Genomic DNA, 21090 nt, shown 5'->3' with positions numbered 1-21090 from the left:
ATCACATTTGTTTTTGCTTTAAATCCTAGTTATCGTATATGTGTTTGATAAGAAAATTATCTGTTACATCCGGGAGCAGAAATTCGAATCACACAACCTATGATATATATTGACCTGTTGTATCGCATGTATAAGAATTTTAGAGATATAACTTTATCACATCAATTTTACGATAGCAGTTATGATAACAGAAATAATAAATATTTTAGATCAAAAACAATTTGTTGATTTACAATGAAAAATTATATTACATTAAATTATATCTTCTGTAGAATCGTATAGATTCTACTGAACACGAATAATTTTCTGTTTAATTTTTTTAGGATAAAAAATATTTTTTTAAATTACTTCTTTTTTATTTTAATTAATATACTTCTTCGATGCCGTGTGTTCTTCTTTCAAAGAAGAGAATTTTTTTTCTCTTTCGATTCGTACATCAGTTTTCGCGTAAGTGTGCTTAGTTCGAACGTACTATAGCGAAAAAATGATGGTCTTGGTTGTAGTGTCGGGATGGCAAGTACCGTACTTCTGACACTTGATAACTGTAATCTCGGTCTGCCGCAACATCAGTGCGTTTTCGATCGCGGATGCGCATCGTCGTTATTCTGATCCTCGTCGTTGCCGATAAATGCGCGGTCATTATAAGACGCTACAACGTACGTGGCACGTCTTGACCCAAGTTTATATCCGCTAGACGCAATTTATACAACGTCATTCCACTGATGTTCGATTGTCAGTGACTATCGAACATTTAATGCTACGTTCCATTACGAGTTTGACGCAGTAGTACAGTATTCGCGATCGTCAGAGTGAATCCGCCGACATTCTCCTCAGTTTGAGACGTGATTAATCATTATCAACTAGACAATAACGAGGTAATTACAAAAATTAAATCATATTTAAGCGCGAGTTACTTTTGCCTTTCCCGTTTTCTCCTTTTTCCGAAATTTTTATTAAATTTATAGTAGTATCTTTGTGCTCACATAAAAGCATAAAATTCAGTATTAATAAAAGCTTGTAAATTCTATTCAATTTTATATTTAGCCAATTAAACTCCATTTACTAAATTAAAGTAGATATTATTTTAATTTTAAGAGAAAACGAGATATGCACGTTTAATAATAATTATGTTACTATATATGAAACGTATAAAAATGACTAATGTTGAAGAATTTTAAAAAAAATAATATAATCGAATGAAACAAAGTGTGTCAGATTGTGACAAATTATTTCACTGGCGTTTACGTACGGCAACTGAGAGCAATAGCAATTATCGTAAAGCATTATTAAAAGTAACAGATGTTTGCCTTATGCGACAAGGTCAAATCGTATTTATATAACATATATATCATTTATATAACAACTGACAGAATCATTTGGTGAATAGCTTTCAATCAAGAATTATATTTTCGTCACGCAGATAAGCGTGATAATCACGACAAGGTTCTACGGTTTCAAAAACCGGTCCTTTCTAATGTAAATTATATCTTATTGTGGGAGTAAGGTCTCCGCACGCGCCTAATGTGCGATCAAGACGTGTGCAAATGCACACATAGATAAGTTACAATTGAACAATTCGCGGAAGAGATACCGCTGAAGTGAGAAATTACAACGATAACTACCTCGAAAGGCATTCGTCTGTATTATTTTGATGTTAATATCGCATCTCCAATTCAATTAAAATTTCTTATAGAAGTATAATTAATAGATATATTTATGGCGATTTAAATCTAGAATCGTTTCGAACGAGCATATTTGCAGTTAGTATAATTGTTTTGTCAATTAAACTAAATGTAAGGAAATGCAGTAGTTAAAAGTTGTGAGTATAAAAAATATACATATTTATGAAAAAGAAAATTATAACTATGTATTATTTTTACAAAATTTATTTATTATTATTATATTATTATAATTTTCTTAACTAATAAATATGTATATCTACATTTTATAGAAAATATATATTAAGAAAATATTTATATTGTAAGATAAGTATATCTCGTAACTTTTTTAAATGCTTTGAATTGATATATGCTTATTTATACTTAATATTGAGGTCATAAAAAATGCTGTTGTAAGCTATAAAAGCGAAGCGAATGCTGAGCTTTTATAAAATATTTGAAATAAACTAACATTTACATCAATGATGTTCGATATCAAATATATAACCATGATTCAGAAAGAAAATATTTTCTACGACTAACAATCTTTTACTTTATCTCAGCTCAGTTTATTTTCTTAATTCTTTTATTCCCAAATTATTTAAAAACTACAAAACAAATTTGTTTTCATATTTTTCGGTATATCACATAACAAATAAATCATTCATCAAAAAATTTTTAAAAATACTTAAGGACTTTTTTTATTTGTTACTATTTAGCAACAAATTTTATTTTTATTGGAACTATGTACAATAATTTGCATTGTAAAGTAATTATACATGATAAAAATCTTTTTCCTTACTTTTGATTGGTAAATATATTTAAAATATTTCAAGAAAATTATAATTTTTAAATTCTTATTGTGCATATAAAATAACTCTTACCATCAAATTGTAATCTGACTACTGTGGGAACGAACGGGTTAAGTATACATAGATAATTGCTATCACGGCTATTATTATATCTACCGCAAATTTCTATTACAGTATACTAATGCGTTTGTTGAATTTGACAGAGTGATTTCAGCGAAATGGCACATTCAATAAACACCCTGTTCCATCTGGCTAGTCTAACAGCTTACGGCTTCACTCATTATTACACCTTCAATAAATTGCATGTTCCTATGCTCAAGGAAGTCTTCAAAGAATACGATCCTGGTCAAATGAAATACTTAACAGTATGGAACGTGGTAAGTTGTACTCTTTTCTTCTTATTATTATAAGACTATATGTTCTATTTTTTAATCGTTGTTCGGCCTTGCTGAAGTTACCAAGTCTCGGCGATCTCTCGCAAAGTATAAGCTTTTTTATCACCTTTTTTAAGATGGGAAAAAATTAATTTTTTCTCCTCTCCTATATAAAATATAAAATAAATAAAACACTTATATAAAACTACTTATTAAAAAATATAAAATATTTATATAATTCCTGATTCTTTATTAATATTACTACATATATAAATATATTAGACTTTTAACTTTTAATCTCAATATACAATATGTTTTAAAACAGATTATTAACTTCAAACAAGTTTATTCTATTTGTCTCGATAATAAAAACAGCAATATTATTTTTTCAATCTTTCTGTAATAAAATACTTTTGTCTGCGGCGAAGTATTGTAAAAAAAATGAAAGGAAGTAAGCAAAATATCGTTATTATTTTTCGCCCAGATTGGTCAATCAAAGTTTGAAATGGAAATTGAGTTTGAACGATATTGAATAACCTTCCATATCAATTGCAGAACTTCTTGTATAGTCCATTCATCAATCGATTGTCTTTGACTACTGTTTGCGACATACATATATGTCGCAACTCTACTTGTGCAAATTAGCTTGTCAAGTTTGAGTTATGTGTGAGTCATCGTGTGACAGAAAATAAGGATAATTTTATAAAGTTCTTGCAAAAGAAACCTTTTTATGGAAATTGATACGACTACAAAGTAATGCAAAATATATAGTGTATCGATTAATAATGATCAATATTGATTAAGATGTAATCTCTCGAATCACATCAAATTATATCAGAGAAATGGACAAATCGCATAATTTTTGTTGAATTTTTATTTTTATTTTCGTTTTGACAATATTAATAATATTAAAATTTCTTTCGTGAAGAAAGAAGTTTGCTCAAGACGCTGGGATAGTAAAAACAAGTTTAATTATTGGGAGTAGGGTACCTAGAGCTGCTGAATCCGCTACTGGGACGTACTCTCTTCTATCCTTTTCTCTTAAACGCGGTCGCATAAACCAGTGCCAAACGCACGCACGCTGCGGTCTTTTCTCCTTTCCCTCCTGCCGTTTTGCTCCATTATCCGTCAGTAAGTCGCGGACCGCCGACACGAGTGTTTCGGGAGAGTGTTTCATGTGATCGCACGTAAAACGTGACAGAAATCTTGCGCTCCAAAATAGAAAGACGAGGCACGTACCAGCCGCAGTAAGAATTGAAGCACGCGTTTTCCGCACCAAGTAAGGGTAGATCGATTGGCATCCCGAGGTCGCAGAAACGACCGTGGGTCGATTAAAAATAGTGTTCTCGTTCTCTCTTTCTCTCTTCTCCTTTGTCTTTCTCGCGAGACGCGATCGTGTCGATGGACGACAAGAAAAGTAATAAGTTTGGCCCTATTTTACGCGTACGTAGCAGGTGAAGCGTCGTAATATCGACGAGTTCAGATTCCAATGTTGTTAAAATGATCTCCATGTTCGCATCGCGACGACAGATGCATTTTTCCGTGCGTACAGTATTCAGGATACTAAAGTGCCACCGAGACTACCGGTCTTAAATCGCCGGTCGTTAACGGCGTCGCGATGACAATCGCCGAAAGTACATAGGTTAAGTATCTGCGATGCGTCCCGTCCAGTGGCGTCGTCCGAATTCACTCGCTCGACCTGGACTCTTCCCTGCTCCCGACGTGGCGTCGCGAAGTCTCTGTTTATCGAGCAGCGAGTAAATCATCTCGGCGTCGATTCGGATTCAATCACGTACGAGATGCGACGTAGTAAGGCACGTGGAGTAGTCGTAACTCCGCGCGAAATCCCCTCCCCTTCCTGTAAAGAAAATATGGAAATTAAACAAAATATACCAATTTGTGAAGTTGCGAATTATTGCACTTTGCATGCAATTAGTGCATTTACATGAAAATCAGTGCATTTGCATAAAAATACACTAAATCATCAAAATAAGAGACCGGCATAAACATTTAAAAACTTGTTTTCATTCTTTCTATCTTGTTTGCATTTTTTCTATCTTGTTTTCTATCTTGTTAGAGAAAATTTCATAACAAAAATTACTATGTATAGCAGTAGTCACAAAACATAGAGGAATTCTAAAAATGCTTACAAGTTTTTCACATAACAGCTATAGTATTTAAACTTATAATTATGGTCCGCGGCTATTGCAGTACCATAGTGATTTATGATATAAAATTTTCTCAATGTATATTGCTTTATCGGACTGAAATTGATTTGATTGTGTTAAATGAGAGTTAAAATACCTTGTTAATAAATTCCTTTCTGTTTCATATTGAATACAATTATAATCTACACTTTATTTCATGAAAAAAATCGCAGTGATGACTTAGCAAATTGTTTTTGGGAAGATACAAAGTGATATTAACATGATGATAAAAAGAGATAAAAAGAGATAAAAAAAGATAAAAAAGATTTCGTCTGAAAAAATTTTAAATTTATAAGAATTGATTAAACAAGTCATTTTCTTTAAACATCAAACATTATACATTATTAAAAGTCAAATGAATCATTATACTTTTTGCAAGTATAACTTTTATTATAATTTTGTAATTACGTCGAAATATGTTCGATATAAATTTCATAAAACTTGATGGTTTTCGTTTCTTATACTAGAAAGAAAATCTAAATGACAATACAAATTACAATGCGAACTATTTTTTTTATACAATTTTTTTATCAGAAATTGAGATTTTATAGTTTTTATCATTCAATGTTTACTTTATCGGAAAATAAAAATAACAATTCAAGTCGCAATATTATTTTTTTATGAAGATAGATAAAACAGGAAAGACAACAAAAGTATAAAACGGAATGACATGCGTTAAATCGTATAAATTCGTAAAATCGTATCATTTTATTATGTTATTTATACTTCAGAGATTATTATCTTCATGACTCAACTTTTGTAGAAAGATACAGAGTTGTAGAATAGAAATACAAAAAAAGAGTGAGAGTATTCAAAATAGTGTGCGTTTCAATTTTCCATATTTTTATAGATAATTTTTATTACACGTTTTCCTTTGAATTTACGAAAATCTATTTTTATTTTATTCTTTTTCCATGCTTACATCGTTTTACTTTTCCATTCTACGCTACATACATATTCTCAATTATATGCAACATGCTCTTGAACTGACGCATACGATACATCCTCTGACAGATAGCAACCACAAGTTGACAACTTTCGATCGACATCCTCGCATCCACACAGTGATAACAGAAATAAAACAAGTATCGAACGACAATGTATTGACAATCGCGGAATAAATGCCATCACTGGAAATATAATCGTGTTCCATATTCGCGACCCATATAATAAAAAAAAATCGCTATCGTAGAAAATGAGTTATGTAACTTAATAAATGGTAACGGGTCATCTAATTTTTCTTTGAGCGCTCCGTAGTCCATATTAATTCTGTAAAAGGGAAATGCCCTATTAATTTCACGCTTCAGCAGTACGGCTAAAAAGAAGCTACAAATAGACCTCGATATAACCTGGTAAAAATATAAGGCAATATTAAGTGCAAGTTAAATTTATCAACGGGTTTTGCATTGGATAAGACACCTATAATTTAACCAAACCAATTTATACAAAAATTGTCTTCTTTTTTTCAACGACATTTCTCTAGATTTATTTATTTTTTTTTTTTATCAGTTTTAATGTAATAGTCATTATACCTGTATTTATATTTATTTTTCTTATCCTCGATTGATATTTGATAAGATAAAATTTGTATTCTAATTATCACAATTTGTTCTTGTTGGATAATTAACGATTACGAAAGCGACTGCTTTTACAATTGGTTAATGCAATGATGGTTTGTAAGAAATTTTTGATAAATTATAGTTAATGTCAGTCTCTCTCGTAATATACTGTGCGCTTGCTCAAAGTGCTTTTACATTGCATAATACGATTAGCAGCGGTGTTTAAGCGAAAGATAAAACGCGAGCGTTGCTTGGTTCTCGTCCAAGGTATTATTTCACCTTTTAGTTTCTCCATCAATGTAAATCAGTTTCGCCTGTCTTTTCCCACCGCGTGCAAGATAGATAGCAAATATAAGTGAAGAAGAATATGTCGGAAACGAAAAATCTCCATCCATTTTAATTCACAAAAAGGATTTATTCGAGAAAAGGATCAGTGTTCTATGTAACAAGTAAATTTCCGATCCCTAACATTCTACAATCTAGAAAGTTTTATTTAAATGAGATCGTCAGTAAAGCCTATGCCTCGCGAAAGTAAATTCGCAAAAGGAAACATTTCGATAACATTTATGTAAATTGTATGAAACTGTGTGAAAGAGAAAGAAATTACGTGTACTACTCGTAATTGTCCGTGTACTATTAACACCTGTAATTAATTGTTAACGTTCTGAATTCATTCATAAAATTGAAGCTTTATTTTTCTTATGTAATAAAAGAATTTTTTGCGGTCTGACATTCGCTCTTTGATTCTTATAGCTTTTTTCTGTTGATTTTTTATTTTTATTTAATTCTTCTAGACGTGACATCTGTGACATTTATTATTATATTTAAATTTATTTAAATAAAATTTATAAATTTATAAATTATAATAGCCTCTGCAATATTCTATTGATCATTTTTTTTTGTAAGAAACAAAAGGCAGGATTTTACTGAACCGGACAAATAAAAATAGATAAACCAATAAATGTGATTTTGATTTATGTAAATTTATATTAAAGAACAAGAAATTAAGACTTCTTTATACGTCAAGTCTCTTTTTACTTACAAGTAGTTTTAGTTACGTATAAATTATGTAACTCAGTTGTATACTCGCTTGCATAATGTACGCATGTTGAGAAATTATCAATCTGAAACTTTCCATCTCCGAGCTGTCTTTTCGTCTCTTTTGTAAGATTAGTTTGATTTGGGTGATATTATTAGATTTATATAATTGAACAAATAATGAATCGTCCATCGACTTCGGTCTCAAAAATTACATATAAGAAGAAATTATACATGTAAGAAGAATATGGTGCTTTCCAAAATTACGCTAGCACAAGCAAGAAAGGACGCATAAAGAAAGAAAAATATAAAACAAAATTGTTTTTTAAATTAATATTTCGAAAAATAAATTTAGGACACAAAAAAAATGTTATATGCAACGGCACGTACATTCATAAATATATAAATAATTGCGTTTTCGTAATTTACATTACATTATATTAAAACTATTAATAATATGTTTCTTATACCTTTTGATATTTCAAAATTAATTTCAATATTTATTCTGTAATTGTAGATTAATGTTAATCAACTCGAATTAACTAAAAGCTCAAAATTGATTGCAAAAATAAATTCGTGTCCAGAAAGAGAAAAACGAGAAAATTGACAGAAAGAGTTACTAATTTCAATAATGTAGACAGATATTTCAAAATCTGGAACATTATACATTTAATTTCGGTATTCTACTGACATCGAAAGTTGTGCTATTAATGTATTTATATAAGTTTGCTATATGGCAATATAATGATATTTCTCTATACAAATCTATATTTTAATAATCTTCTTACTAGAATATGTATTGATTTTCTTGTTGCTACAGACATGAAAAGTTCTGCGCAACTTATCACTATTGAATATGAAAATGCCAAGGAGATCCCAATGATGTTAATATTCAAATAAATTATTAATGAACAATTTAAAACCTGAATTCTGTATGAAAAAAAATCTTGATACAAACGAGGAAATATCTTTCGCTCTTGCTTGACGATTAGAGCTTCGTCATGAATATGACTTGCATTCGATGAATCGTATTTCCCACAAATAGATGATTACACGTTTCAGACCATTCGCGAACAGCCGTGAGATGCGACAGGGCCTAGTGATCGGATTCCATGCGCTTATTTTCCTGAACTACGCTTTCGCGGTTTATTATGATTACACGTATACAATCGTGCCGCACAATGTTACGAGGGTGCACGGCGCCTTCGGTGGAAAATTCAAGTTTCTAACATTCTGGGATGCGGTTAGTATTGTATAAACTGAGTGTGCTGTTTCATTGATGAAGTTATCGTCTCTTCTTTACGTAATTACATGCACGTTAACACATACAAATAACATATACAGCTGTTTTTTCATTCATTTCTTATGTAATCTTCTTTTATCTTTATGGGATAAACAAGTAAAACACCGATTGATCATTGCTGAGAGAGAAAGAAATGTTCACTGTAATAAAATTAGCACGAAATTTTTATTATGAATTTTATAACAAAACCTTGACTGAGACTATTTAAATTTGATTCAAAATTTAATGAAGTTTGTCGTAATGACATTTTATTGTGACTTACAAATATTGTCGTTATATCTCGGTTTTTAAATTTTTTTTTTAAATTATGCACATCTCTCTCTCTCTCTCTCTCTCTCTCTCTCTCTCTCTTGCTTTTAACTTTTTTTGCAATTGAATAACTCTAAAGAAAGAACTTGTACATAATATAATATAATAAAAAAGAGAACGCTATAATTAGCTGTGAATATTAATAAACAGTATTGAGTTATATAATAAGTGATTTCGGATTTTTCAATAGATAATGTTATCGTGTTTTACGCAACACACTTAAAAAATCATGATATATGCAAAACTTGCAACTTCAATAAACAAACATGATAACAGATTTATTTGAAAAACTCGAAATTTACTTATTACAGCCCAATATATTAACAATTTTTATTCTTTTTCGGACACTTTATATATGATGTATAATTAAGTTAACTTTTAGGTGTATTAACATTTAAAGATAGATGTCATTGAAAGTTCGCAAACAAGTTTCACAAATTTGGTAAAACGTCGCTTACAACATCATTGTATTGTCATTCTTTATCTCGTAGTATTATTGATGATTGTAATTGGCTATCTGCGAATTGTAGACATTTATTGCTAGAGTTATTTGAGCGTCTATCTTATATATCATCGGTTTTTATACTCATTTGTTATCGTCTCACATCTCAATATCTAGTACGTGAAATGACTTTCATTTAGAAAATTACTTTTGTGACGGAAAGATTATATCGAGTGCAAATAGTTAATTCTAGATGTTGAGAATTGGCTACGCACAGCTTCCGCACAGCGCTAATAGGACGTCACATTATTTTAATGCTTTCCTAAATATATGATCACTTTACTTTCTCCTCAAGTGTTGAAAAATAACAAAATATATTATATTTTTTATATGAGAGATAGCACTATACGGCAGCGCGAGAACTCGCTATTACTATTCTTCGCAAAAACCGCTTCTTAGTAAAATCGTTTATTACGGCAGCAGCCGTGTGCTATGTATCCTTACTGCCGTGTTACGTAACAGAGAAAACCGACAAATCCACCTGGTATACCTAGCGGTCGCAAAAATCACAAATGACGGTGATATAATAATCTTTGAGTCAGCAACATAGAAAACGGGATATGCTCATCAATAATAATTAACGGTGAAAAAAAAAAAAACAATTGCATAGGAGAAATTCGATATGGACTTTCTATATATGTGGACCTGTTTTATATTATTATTATATTATTATATTATTATATATTATTATTATTTAATTATTATATTATTATATAATAATTTTTACATATAACAAAAATGCACTTTCTTAGTTATCTTTATTGAACGCACTTGATACAAATACACATGCATCGTAGTTATTTGGTTTGCAATCAGCATTTTTTTGCTGCTTTTTGTTTCAAAACTATGCTTGTTGGAAATAAGTACAGCTGTTATTCCGGCTCACTTTGTTGCATTGAGCCAAAAGCGTGACTCTCGATTCAACGAGATTATACGTTCGAGCACTTTTTGTCACTTATCGCCGAGCGATGACACACTCTCGTCCATTTCATGCTTAAATTGCCGCTATCAAACCGCTCGTAAAGAGCAAAATTCAATTGTTTAAGCACCACTTCATTACGTAGTGAACGGCGACACGCGTTATATACGAGGCTACCTATGTGCAACGTCAATCGATAATTACGCTGAAATGCTCAACTCGAATTAACTCTTTTATTTAGCAAAAAAGAAAAAAGAAATTCCATTGTCATATTATTAATTTAAAATTATTATCTTAACGAACTTAACGAACTCATTCATTTTTTAAATATTTAATAAGCATGCAATCTAACTCGCCAGTGCATTAAAAATATTTGAACAATACATTATAATAATTAGAACATTTGTTTTTTTTTGTAAAATAATTATTTTGATCCTCCGAAAGTTTTATTTTAAATTCTAATTAATGCAAGTAGCTTAATTGATATCGATAACGCAAATAATTAGGTCACTTCCTCTTATGTCATCAACAAGTCAAAGTGTCACTTGACACGACTGCACGTGACACACATGACGCACGCGATTGATATGTGATAAGCTTAAACGATATTGAATAAATTTTGATAAGTTTTTCGGACAGCTTTAATATTGGATGTGAAATGTCAATATTACGTCTAAATGTTTTTAAAAAATCGTTAAATTTAGTTGGTAATATAATACACGAAAAATAACTCGTTTATATGATATTATAAAACATAATTAATTTCAAAAAAAGTAATATATCTTATATTACATCAATTAAAAAAAAATTTCAATATTTAAGAATTCAAAAAAATTCAACAATATTCTTTAAAAAAATTTAATTGGAAATAATAATCTCAATAAACTTTTGGAAAAAATTTTTTTGGTTTATAGAAATTTAATAATTCTACTTCTTTCCTTGTTGATGATATAAATTGTTTATAAATGAAATATATTCTTACTATTCTTTACTAAAGATATTTTATTTAATCAAGTGTGGAATAACACTCACACATTTGGCATGTTCTAAGCTATATAAATATTAACCCAGTTTATTGAAGCGTGTTGTTATTATAGTAATAATTATTCATATGCTTATGTAATTAATTACATATTTAGTTTAAATAACTAATGATAATTTATTTAAACAACTGATGATAATTTATTTAATTGTTTTATAAACATTTATTTAAATTTTGCGTTATGTAACTATTTGCTAAAGAACTGGTTTAGTTATTAACATATAAACTGATATCAACGGTGGAAAAACACGTAGGAATTGTGTCAATAATTATGATAGTTGTGAGTGGAAGACGATTGTAGAAATTATCGAAAGTTATATTTATCTCATTAATTAGAAATTTCGAAATGTTAATTGTGTTTTAGATTCTTCAAGCGGTATTCTTCTTAATATGTTTTCTCAACGACTTAGTCGGCACAAACGCCGTAAATCCCAAAAAGCCGCCCTTCACACGGAAATTGAAGGATTACTTCCATGCGAGTCTCGGGTTTCCCATTGCCATGGTGAGTGTAATTAATTTTTTTCATACTATTGCATTTGCTTTCAAGTTGCAATAGTTTAACTTTGCGGTGGGAGAAAAATATCCTTGAAGCAACGAGTAAATAACTAAAACAGAATGTCTCGCATGTAGTAGAGCAGACTTGTCATGCATACTTGTTATGTAATAAAAGCGCAATTCACTATATAACGCAATAGTTTGGTATTTTGTATAACTCGTTAAAAGCGTGTTCTTTTTTTTGTTTTTGTTTTTTATATTCTTAATTCAGTCTTGCAAGCGTACGCGTGTAATATGTCTCGTTGGTCAAAATAAATTACGAAATGAGTACTAATTTTACGAGACGCGTAAAGAAATTATGTTCGATCAGCTGTAAATAAAGAAACTTTATTTTCAAAATTCTTTTTATATAAAGATATATTTTAATTTTCTTCGAATGATAGCCATCTGAGTTAACAGACTTGTTATATCGCTGAACAGCTTTGGAATTCTTTCTTCGAAGATTTCGGCCATCAGAGACTCGAGCCATTTTTCAACTGCATTTTTCACTACATCGTCGCTGTCCATTTTTTGCCAGGCTAAAAATATCTTCAGACAAGGGAGAAAGAAATGCTATTGCTATTCTCTGCTTTCTTGTGATTTTTAGTAAGCTTTCGAAAGTGACGATGCGGTAAGAAGTGCAGTCAAGTTTGAGTCGAAGATCGACATTCGAAAGCTTGTATTGCGATATAACAAATGTTTTCAGATGGCGATTATCCGAAGAAACAGATTAAAGTAAAGCAAAAATAAAGTAATAATTTTGAAAATAAAGTTTTTTCATTTGCTAATTGAAACTTTATTTCTGAACACGCTTCGTAATGCTTTTTATACGTGAATCGACATCTTGTATGAACACAATTTTCCATCAAATGGTATTTATTTATTTTTGCTGAAACGATGTTGAATATAATGCCGATTTTGCCTTCTTACAGTTCGTTGGCGTAACTTTTTGGGCGTTGATGTTAGTCGACCGTGAGCTAGTATTACCGAAAGCATTGGATCCATACTTTCCATGGTGGTTGAACCATTTAATGCACACGATGATCGTAATAACGACTACAATCGAAATGATTATCGCGCCACGACAATATCCTAAGCGGTCTCGCAGCCTTGGAATACTCGCGATCTTTATGCTTACATATTTAGTTTGGTAAGTGAAACGAAACCCGCATATATCCGGTTCTTCCCCCCCCCCCCCCACCCCTTCCGTAATAACATGCCATGAAACTTATCGAAGCATTCTATATATTTCAATGAAAATTGCAGGATACACGTAATCTACTACAAAAGTGGCGTCTGGGTGTATCCTGTATTCGAAGTATTGACGCCGCCGCTGCGGATCGTGTTCTTCCTAGTGCTGCTAACATTCTGCACGATCCTCTACTTCGCCGGGGAGGCGCTGAACAACCTCATTTGGGGTAACGAACATACTAAGCATAAAAAATCTCACGCCAAATCCAAGTAGCCTCGTCCAAGCGTCTCTAACGGGTGACAAGTCGCATCACGTTCTGCCTGCCGCCTGCGGTGGTGGTAAATAAAACAAAAATGTATATTTTCTACACCTCCGTTGCAGCATGCACGTATGTCATTTAGCGGACATATAAACGTCACTTAGAGAATTTTTAGCGTTGTGTATGTGCATGCAAGGCGCAGTTTAAGGTATAACGGATGAGGATCAGCGCGATTGTTAACCCAGCGCGGTGGAGATAACAATAAAACGGAGCCAGGAGCCAGGAGCATGCAAGGTACAATGCATTTGTATGTGAGATCAAGGGAGACTAATTTATATGGTGTTAGTGTTTTTGCGCGCCGATCGAATAAAATGATACGCACTTATCAATCCCTCCCCACGATAATATTTATTTTTGTACTTTCGTAGCGAACGATTTATTATATTATTTTTATTGATAAAAAAATTAATGCACGGAGAGAATACGTGTGTAATACATAATATACTACTAGCACACGTGACAATTTGCCCGAACTAAAGTCCAGATATATTTGTGATCGAGTGTAGGAAAAAAATACGTAGCGGTAATGGAGAGCGTCGAACCGGATTTGAAAACGTAGAAACGGCTGACGGACAAGAGGAATCTTAAATGTCGTAATGTACCGATCACCGGAAGATAACGTCGCCGAAGACATTTTCTTGCAACAAGTGAGAAGTGCCTTGGCGAGACCTAGTACATTTACAGTACGAAGATTAACTCCGACGTAGACATTAATGTTCTATTGTATGATTATTGGTGCAGTTTTTCATTCAGCGAGATATTTGGTGATACGTACGGCCTAAGGATTAATATTGATTGTCGATATTTTCCCAAATATTTTATTAAATAAGTTGAGGGAATGAATCTTGATATCCGTTTCGTGCCAAAAAAATATGATTTAAATTAGAGCGTACGTCATCACAGGGATCGACGTGTAATTAAAAATATGTATTGTTTACATATTTGTGTGATTGGATTCTATAATTATAATTCATTCTACAATAAAAATTTAAACGTCAATGATTTTACTCCCGGTTTTTCTCGAAGAAATGGAAAGCAAAGATTTAATGCAGTAATTAATCTTAACTTATTGTAAAGAAGCAATATATGTGTGCACACGGCCGCATTTGCCATAAGGCGCATTAGGCGCGAGCTGGGGCCTCATTTTAAAACCTTACTCCTCACAAATAACAATATAAAAAACAGCCTAGTTATAGTTGCAAAATAAAATACTTGCTTTTAAATATTAAATTCATAATATAAAAATTAGAGGCCACTGAAAAATTTGTAAGTGGCAATTGTTTATTAAATTTCGCCTTTTTGCATCATGTAACGCATGTCGAATTTTATTTTCAATAAATTTAAAAAAAAAAATGCGTATGAATTTGATTAACTGAAATAGACTTGTTCTTTTGAGGCCTCATATTGATGTTGCGTCTAGGGCCTCCAAAAGTATAAATGCGGCCCTGTGTGTGCAATTTTAGGCACAGATTTAAAAATATTGAAAGTAGCGAAACTAAATTTGGAAAAAAATGCGATACATGTATATTTCATATCAATAAACACACATATACATGAATAATAAATGATTAGCAAACATTTGTTAATCGTGTATATTCGGCGAAATGTGGTTTTTTAGATTCATATTATCGATATTGTTAAATATTGCTTTTCCAATTGAATTTTGGAATATGACGCAGAAATAAACGACAAATATTTATTTGTTATTAAAATAAAGATCGCGTTCGATGTCTTGTATCTTATGTATCCTATAAATACGAATGTGACTTGAATTATAGTTAGATTACGATAGATAAATAGATTTCTTTGTCACTAATTTATAAGAAACAGCCATATAACATCTAAAAATTATAAAACGCATTTTATTCAGCCACTTGTTAAAAAAATATAAAAATCAGTATACCTTATTGTCATACATGTAGAGAAAGGATGTTCGATACATTCTTACAAACGCTCGAAGATATACTACGAAGGAATACAATGCCCATGATGCGAGTGGTCGGTTAACGCCGTATCGAGATTCGATTATTGATTTCGATGACAAAGCGTAGAAAAATAACGATACTCATTATTGTACATATACCTTTTCAAATGTAGTCCGGCTTTTGTTATTGCACGCTACATATTTTACAATAATAAAAACTCACAAATCACACAATCTCATTTTCGTTCAGTAAATATCGTAATGATTGTAAGAGAGAGCGTCAAAATGAACGTACAGTCCGCCTATGTCTAGCGATGCAATAGTTAATTCAATAAATGATTATACTACCTAACGCACATACTTATTATACGCACCTAACACACACATGTTCTTGCTTCTCTTCATTGCGGCGATAATTAAGTCCTAGAAACCACAGTGTTCATTATGTTGTCGATATTTCGCTTTAATTCTTGCATCTTCGAACCGTCAAGAGGCAGTGATTTTATTATACGCACAAGTCTCTGTTGAGCACTTTTAACAGAGATAGTCCTCACTTTTATGCCACGATGTTCTTGCTCTTCTTCAATTGCGGCGATATTTGAGTTCCTTTAGAACTGCAATGTCTGCTATTAATTATTTCGTCGATACTCTGCTTCAGCTCTTCCATCTCGAGTATGTCGAGCGGCAGCGAGGTCTGCGTCGCCATCTCTCTCGCGTTCGTCTGCCCGTCGCCCTGCAATAATCTCGTCAATTCTGGATAACACGAGCTGAGACTAGAGCCCAAGTCGGCCATCATAGCTTTCCTGTATACGTCCTTCTTTTCATTTTCACTCTTCGTCTTACTCTCACTAGTCTCCTGAAACAGATGCTTCAAGATAGTTTCGTCCTGTAGGACGTATTTGCTCCTATGACTACTGTCGCGGTTTCTCCTGTCGCTCTCGTGACTATAACTCTTGCTATTCTTATTGCTGCTTTTACTCTTGCCACGCTCGCGAGTGTCCTCCGAATCTAACATCTTCGCTTCTTCCTCCGGCTGGCTGTCTTCACTATCGCTGTCCTGCTCGTCCTCTTTCTCCATGTTGCCCGCCTCGACATCTTTATCAGCCAGATCTTGATGCCTCTTCTCATCGCTACTTAAATTCTCGTCACTACCGCTCTGTCCTCTTGGGAACAAAAAGGGCAGCAGCATGCCCGCGTTTTTGGTATCGATGACTTTCGAGCCCAAGACTCGCTCGTCCAGTCCGGCGTTCCCCGATCTTCTGCCCATATTGGGCATTTGAATTGGTATTTGCGTCATCAGTTGACTATCCTGAGAAGTGGTGCTGCCTCTTCTAGAAAGTGGATCGATCTTGCCCGCTCGGGATTTTCCGAAATCTCTTCTGTTCTTTCCGCGACGTCCGCGCGACCGGTTGGCGACCTTCCGCGTCGTCTTCACCTGCGCGATCTGCACGGATATCTGCGAGTCCAGAGAGTTACGTCTGGATTCCATAGAAACGCAGCGAAAGCTATAACTGATCTCGGAATCCGCAGAGTTTCGTCTGTTACTAGACACAGACCCGGTAGTGCCGACTAGTGCACCTCTTCGCGTCACTAACTTGGGCAGGGCAGCTGCCCAGGTGGAGCTGAAGTCCTGTGAAGCCGCGGAGTTGAGATCGAAATTCAATCCGACCGGATCCTCATGAGTGTTGTGAAAACTAATGGACAGACGTCCGGCCTTGTTGAACGTCTTCCGGTTCGCGAATAAGTGTGCGATGAGTTTGTGCTTGCTCAATTTTATGGGAGGCTCTTCAGATTCGCTGTTGGAGATTCTGCAAACGAAGAGAGAACGCACGCTATTCAGAATCGCATTGTCAGCGACAAAAGGCAAATCGACGGAATAAGTATTTAACATGTGTCGAAATTTACCTCTTTAAAAATCTGCACCAGGTGTCAACCGTCGAACTAGTCCAAACCCAAGAAGACATCAGTATGCCGGCGGAAAATGGTGCAAGCAAATGCAGTTGCAATTTTCCTGTGCTAGGCCTCGTGTCCATTTTACATTCCGACATATCCGAGTACTTCGTCGTTATCATGCATCTTCAAATGAGCGCAACATTCATTACTTATTGATAATGTTTGACAAGTATTACGTTTAATAATGCCTAATGCTTAGATATTTATACAAAATTTAATATTGCGTATACTTTGCTCCAAGTACGCTTTAAATATTACAACATTGAAATTCTTACATCATGTAATTCCTGAAGCTTCGATGCCATTGCCAAGAGTGTTGAAACTCGTAAATGTGACAATAAAATGTTATAACAATCGCCGCAAAAGTTAATATGGAAAAAAGCCCCATTCTGAGAATGGTTTGTTTTATCTTTGAACTTGCTCTTTCGGATATGATTTCCTGGCTGCTTATTTTTAAACGAATAAGTGTGTAGAGGCCTAAAATATGCAATAATAACAATCAAACGACAATTCTTTAATATATTATGTAATAACAGATTAATACTCACATTCATATTAATACAGAAAGCATTAAAAATATGAAAATTTTATATTATTATCATTACTTTCATATATATTGGTTACTTTTCAGCAAGGAACATAAATCAATTTCATGGGTGGTTTTTATAGTCCAATTTTATATTCTAAATCGTCCTGAATAGTTTGGAATTCTTTAAAGATAAACAATGATAGAGAAAAAGAGGAATAAGAATTAGAAGCGCGGTTGTCGGAGCGCAAGAACTATTAGCTATTATAAATTTATGTACAAAAAAAGTTTTGGTTACAAATTTTAACTCTTTTCAGTGAAGAAGGCCTGAAATTGAACCTAAAACTATTTTTGCATTAATTTAGAATAGTTAATAGTCTTTGGCTCTAACACAACCAGACTTCTGGTTTTAATTTTCTTTATCATTGTTCAAATTCATAATCACGAAGATAAATCACTGAGATAAATTTTTTACTTGACATTTACAAATCTATATAGCATTTTAAAACCGTATTAAAGACAAATTTGGATATAATATTGGATTATAAGAATTGCTCCAGAAATCGACTACTGTTGATTTGTGTTCTCTGTTGAAAAGCAGCCATTGAAATTACAAATATATAAAACAATATTTACCTCTACATAGAAAATATCCTCCTACTAACACAACAAGTAATATAGGACCCAGTACAAATCCAGCCCTCGCTGCATGATTGGCATATCCCACAAAGCATATTCCTGTCATGCTGTTACCATCGATATTGCCCAACGCCATAATTGTCACCGTCAATACGAGCGGCACACACCAGGCGATCAAATGAAAATAAGCACCCTTTTTATCAATTCGATCTTGTATCTTGCCAAGTGCTCGGAAGCTCATGTGCCAGGCGTACGTTAATATGACGAACCACACCATAGCTGCCATTAGAAAATAATACACGAGAACGAAGACGACGACGCACGATAAGTTCTCCCCGCTATAAAAATAAACGTTTTACAAAATCATATCGATACAAAAGACTGTTATAAAGATATTTGTGAAATATACCTTGGTTCGCTCATCCTTAAAGTTCCATCTTTGCGGCATACAATTACCTCTCTGCTGCCAGGAGTAAATTGAACAAGCCAACCAATGCAAGATACCATGAAACAACCATTTATATAAAATATCACTAAAGCTGGATACTTATTCGCACTTCTCCAATCTATTAAAAATGTTATCTGCAACATATATAATTGAACATATAACATATATATAGTATCATTAGTTATAATTACATTTTTTACGAAACTTACAATGGTAAATAAATTGAAGGCACAGCAAATACCTGCGGCCCATACAATAAACGAATGTATTTCATTATGCTCATCTAGTGTGTATAATGGGTCATTGCATGGTATTCCGCAGCCTTCCACTCCATCAAAAATTGAAAGAGCATTGTCAGTAGGTATAAGAGGTTTCAGACACTTGCCTGAACTATTAAATTTTAGTTCTCTAATATCATTTTTGCATAATTGTGGAAACAATTTAAAGTTGTCGCACTTTGCAAAACTTGGCCATATCGTATGATTAACCAGCATTCTACAAGCTCCTGATACCATTCTGCACATCTCTTGAGATGACAATTCAACTGTATTATTGATACATTTTGGCAGATATATTGAACATAGAAATGGTTGAACAACAGCCCAACATTTTGGTACATGTTTCAAAGCTTGTAACAAATGCAATCTTTCCTGAAAATTAAAAAAAAAATTAGCACAGAAAAATCCAATGTCATCAGTGTGAAAATAATCAAACATGATACAATGTATTAAAAAATATGTTAAGAGCTAAAATAAAAATATATTCAAGTACAACTGTCATAATAAAACACATTATCTTTAAATCTTCAATATTCTACACTATTATAAGAAAAGATATAAGCCTATATATAATGACAGAAAAAATACCTGAGGTAATTTCAAATATTTCTTGATTAAACCTCTTGCTTCACAAATGCAAAGTAAGCTTATTCCTAAAAATGCTTTGTAATGCTAAGTTTTTAACTTGCATGCATAAGCGTTCTTAAAGGTCATACCATGCTTTATCGCAGAAAAAAAATAGGTTACCACTAATGTAAAGAATATATAAATAATAATCTTATCTACCTCAATAATGTCTTGCGTTATAGGTTCTGGTATAAAGTCCAATGTAGTAAAAGAATAAGATAATTTTGTACCCATACAGGTACTTTTTTGTAATGGTATACATTTGGCAAATCTGCGACAAGCTAAGACATCCGGTGATTTTCCAATAGGATATCTATCCAACAGATAACTGGAATCTTCAATCCTGTGCCGAGTATTCAACTCCATATTTTTCCACGTATTGTTTTCACCATCGTTGTTTGTTGTAAATTCATGCTCCAATTTCGAAGACGACGGATGAAACAGGAAGCAACAAAGGACTAGTAAAAATATCATCTGCAAAAGACAAATCTTTCACATTCTAATAAAACTAAAATTTAATATACAAAAATAAGCCTATCATCAAAGCCTTATCCACAAAAAATTTTTTATAAACATATATTTTACGTGATATAGTTGATAATTACATTTCAAAATAGAGTCACGTGGAGTGCAGTAAACAATGCGGCGAGAGATGCATACTATTGTGCGTTGCGCTCACGAATTGACGCCGTTGTTCTTATAGACAATTTCGGCTAACCGCGTGGTACAGTTTCCGTTTCGTTCGGTTGAAGCGTCTCGCATCTTCTACAGTCGTCGCGACAGCCGCACTCACAGCATACGAAGCAGCCAGACCACACACGCGTTATGTTCCCGCTCGTCGGACCACCCACGATGCACTTCCCTTATACCCTTGCCTTTCTGAAGTTTGAATGCACGTTATAACTGGTTCCGTGCATTACTCACCAG

General features: G+C 32.9%; 2 protein-coding genes across 9 annotated transcripts; one reads left to right on the top strand and one right to left on the bottom strand.

Moving 5' to 3' along the window:
* The first annotated feature begins 540 nt into the window (after positions 1-540).
* LOC105679569 (androgen-dependent TFPI-regulating protein) lies at positions 541-16044 on the top strand. Of its 6 annotated transcripts, none has more exons than XM_067355127.1 (6): positions 541-875; positions 2674-2847; positions 12088-12225; positions 13190-13407; positions 13524-13675; positions 14275-16044. In XM_067355127.1, exons 2-6 carry the CDS (start codon positions 2689-2691, stop codon positions 14325-14327), a joined length of 720 nt encoding a protein of 239 aa, XP_067211228.1. In that variant the 5' UTR covers positions 541-875; positions 2674-2688; the 3' UTR covers positions 14328-16044. The 6 variants fall into 6 exon arrangements, 5 of the variants coding, with proteins under 5 accessions (XP_067211228.1, XP_067211231.1, XP_067211230.1 ...); XM_067355130.1 differs by lacking the exon at positions 541-875 and adding an exon at positions 8711-8891 and having other exon boundaries at positions 2706-2847; XM_067355129.1 differs by lacking the exons at positions 541-875; positions 2674-2847 and adding exons at positions 3826-4075; positions 8711-8891.
* smo (smoothened) lies at positions 15611-21081 on the bottom strand. Of its 3 annotated transcripts, none has more exons than XM_012379614.2 (8): positions 20769-21081; positions 20323-20637; positions 19468-19908; positions 19220-19392; positions 18808-19148; positions 17921-18122; positions 17598-17768; positions 15611-17524 (listed from the first exon to the last, which is right to left on the bottom strand). In XM_012379614.2, the coding sequence occupies exons 2-8, from the start codon at positions 20635-20637 to the stop codon at positions 16249-16251; spliced, it is 2919 nt and encodes a 972-aa protein (XP_012235037.2). In that variant the 5' UTR covers positions 20769-21081; the 3' UTR covers positions 15611-16248. The 3 variants fall into 3 exon arrangements, with proteins under 3 accessions (XP_012235037.2, XP_012235045.2, XP_012235052.2); XM_012379622.2 differs by having other exon boundaries at positions 15611-17500; positions 20769-21079; XM_012379629.2 differs by lacking the exons at positions 20323-20637; positions 20769-21081 and adding an exon at positions 20125-20264.
* Between the last annotated feature and the right edge of the window lie 9 nt (positions 21082-21090).

This window comes from Linepithema humile, chromosome 5 (genome assembly GCF_040581485.1).
Source record: "Linepithema humile isolate Giens D197 chromosome 5, Lhum_UNIL_v1.0, whole genome shotgun sequence".
NCBI lineage: Eukaryota > Metazoa > Arthropoda > Insecta > Hymenoptera > Formicidae > Linepithema > Linepithema humile.
Note: the sequence above shows the minus strand (reverse complement) of the source record. Positions and strands in the feature narration are given on the sequence as shown.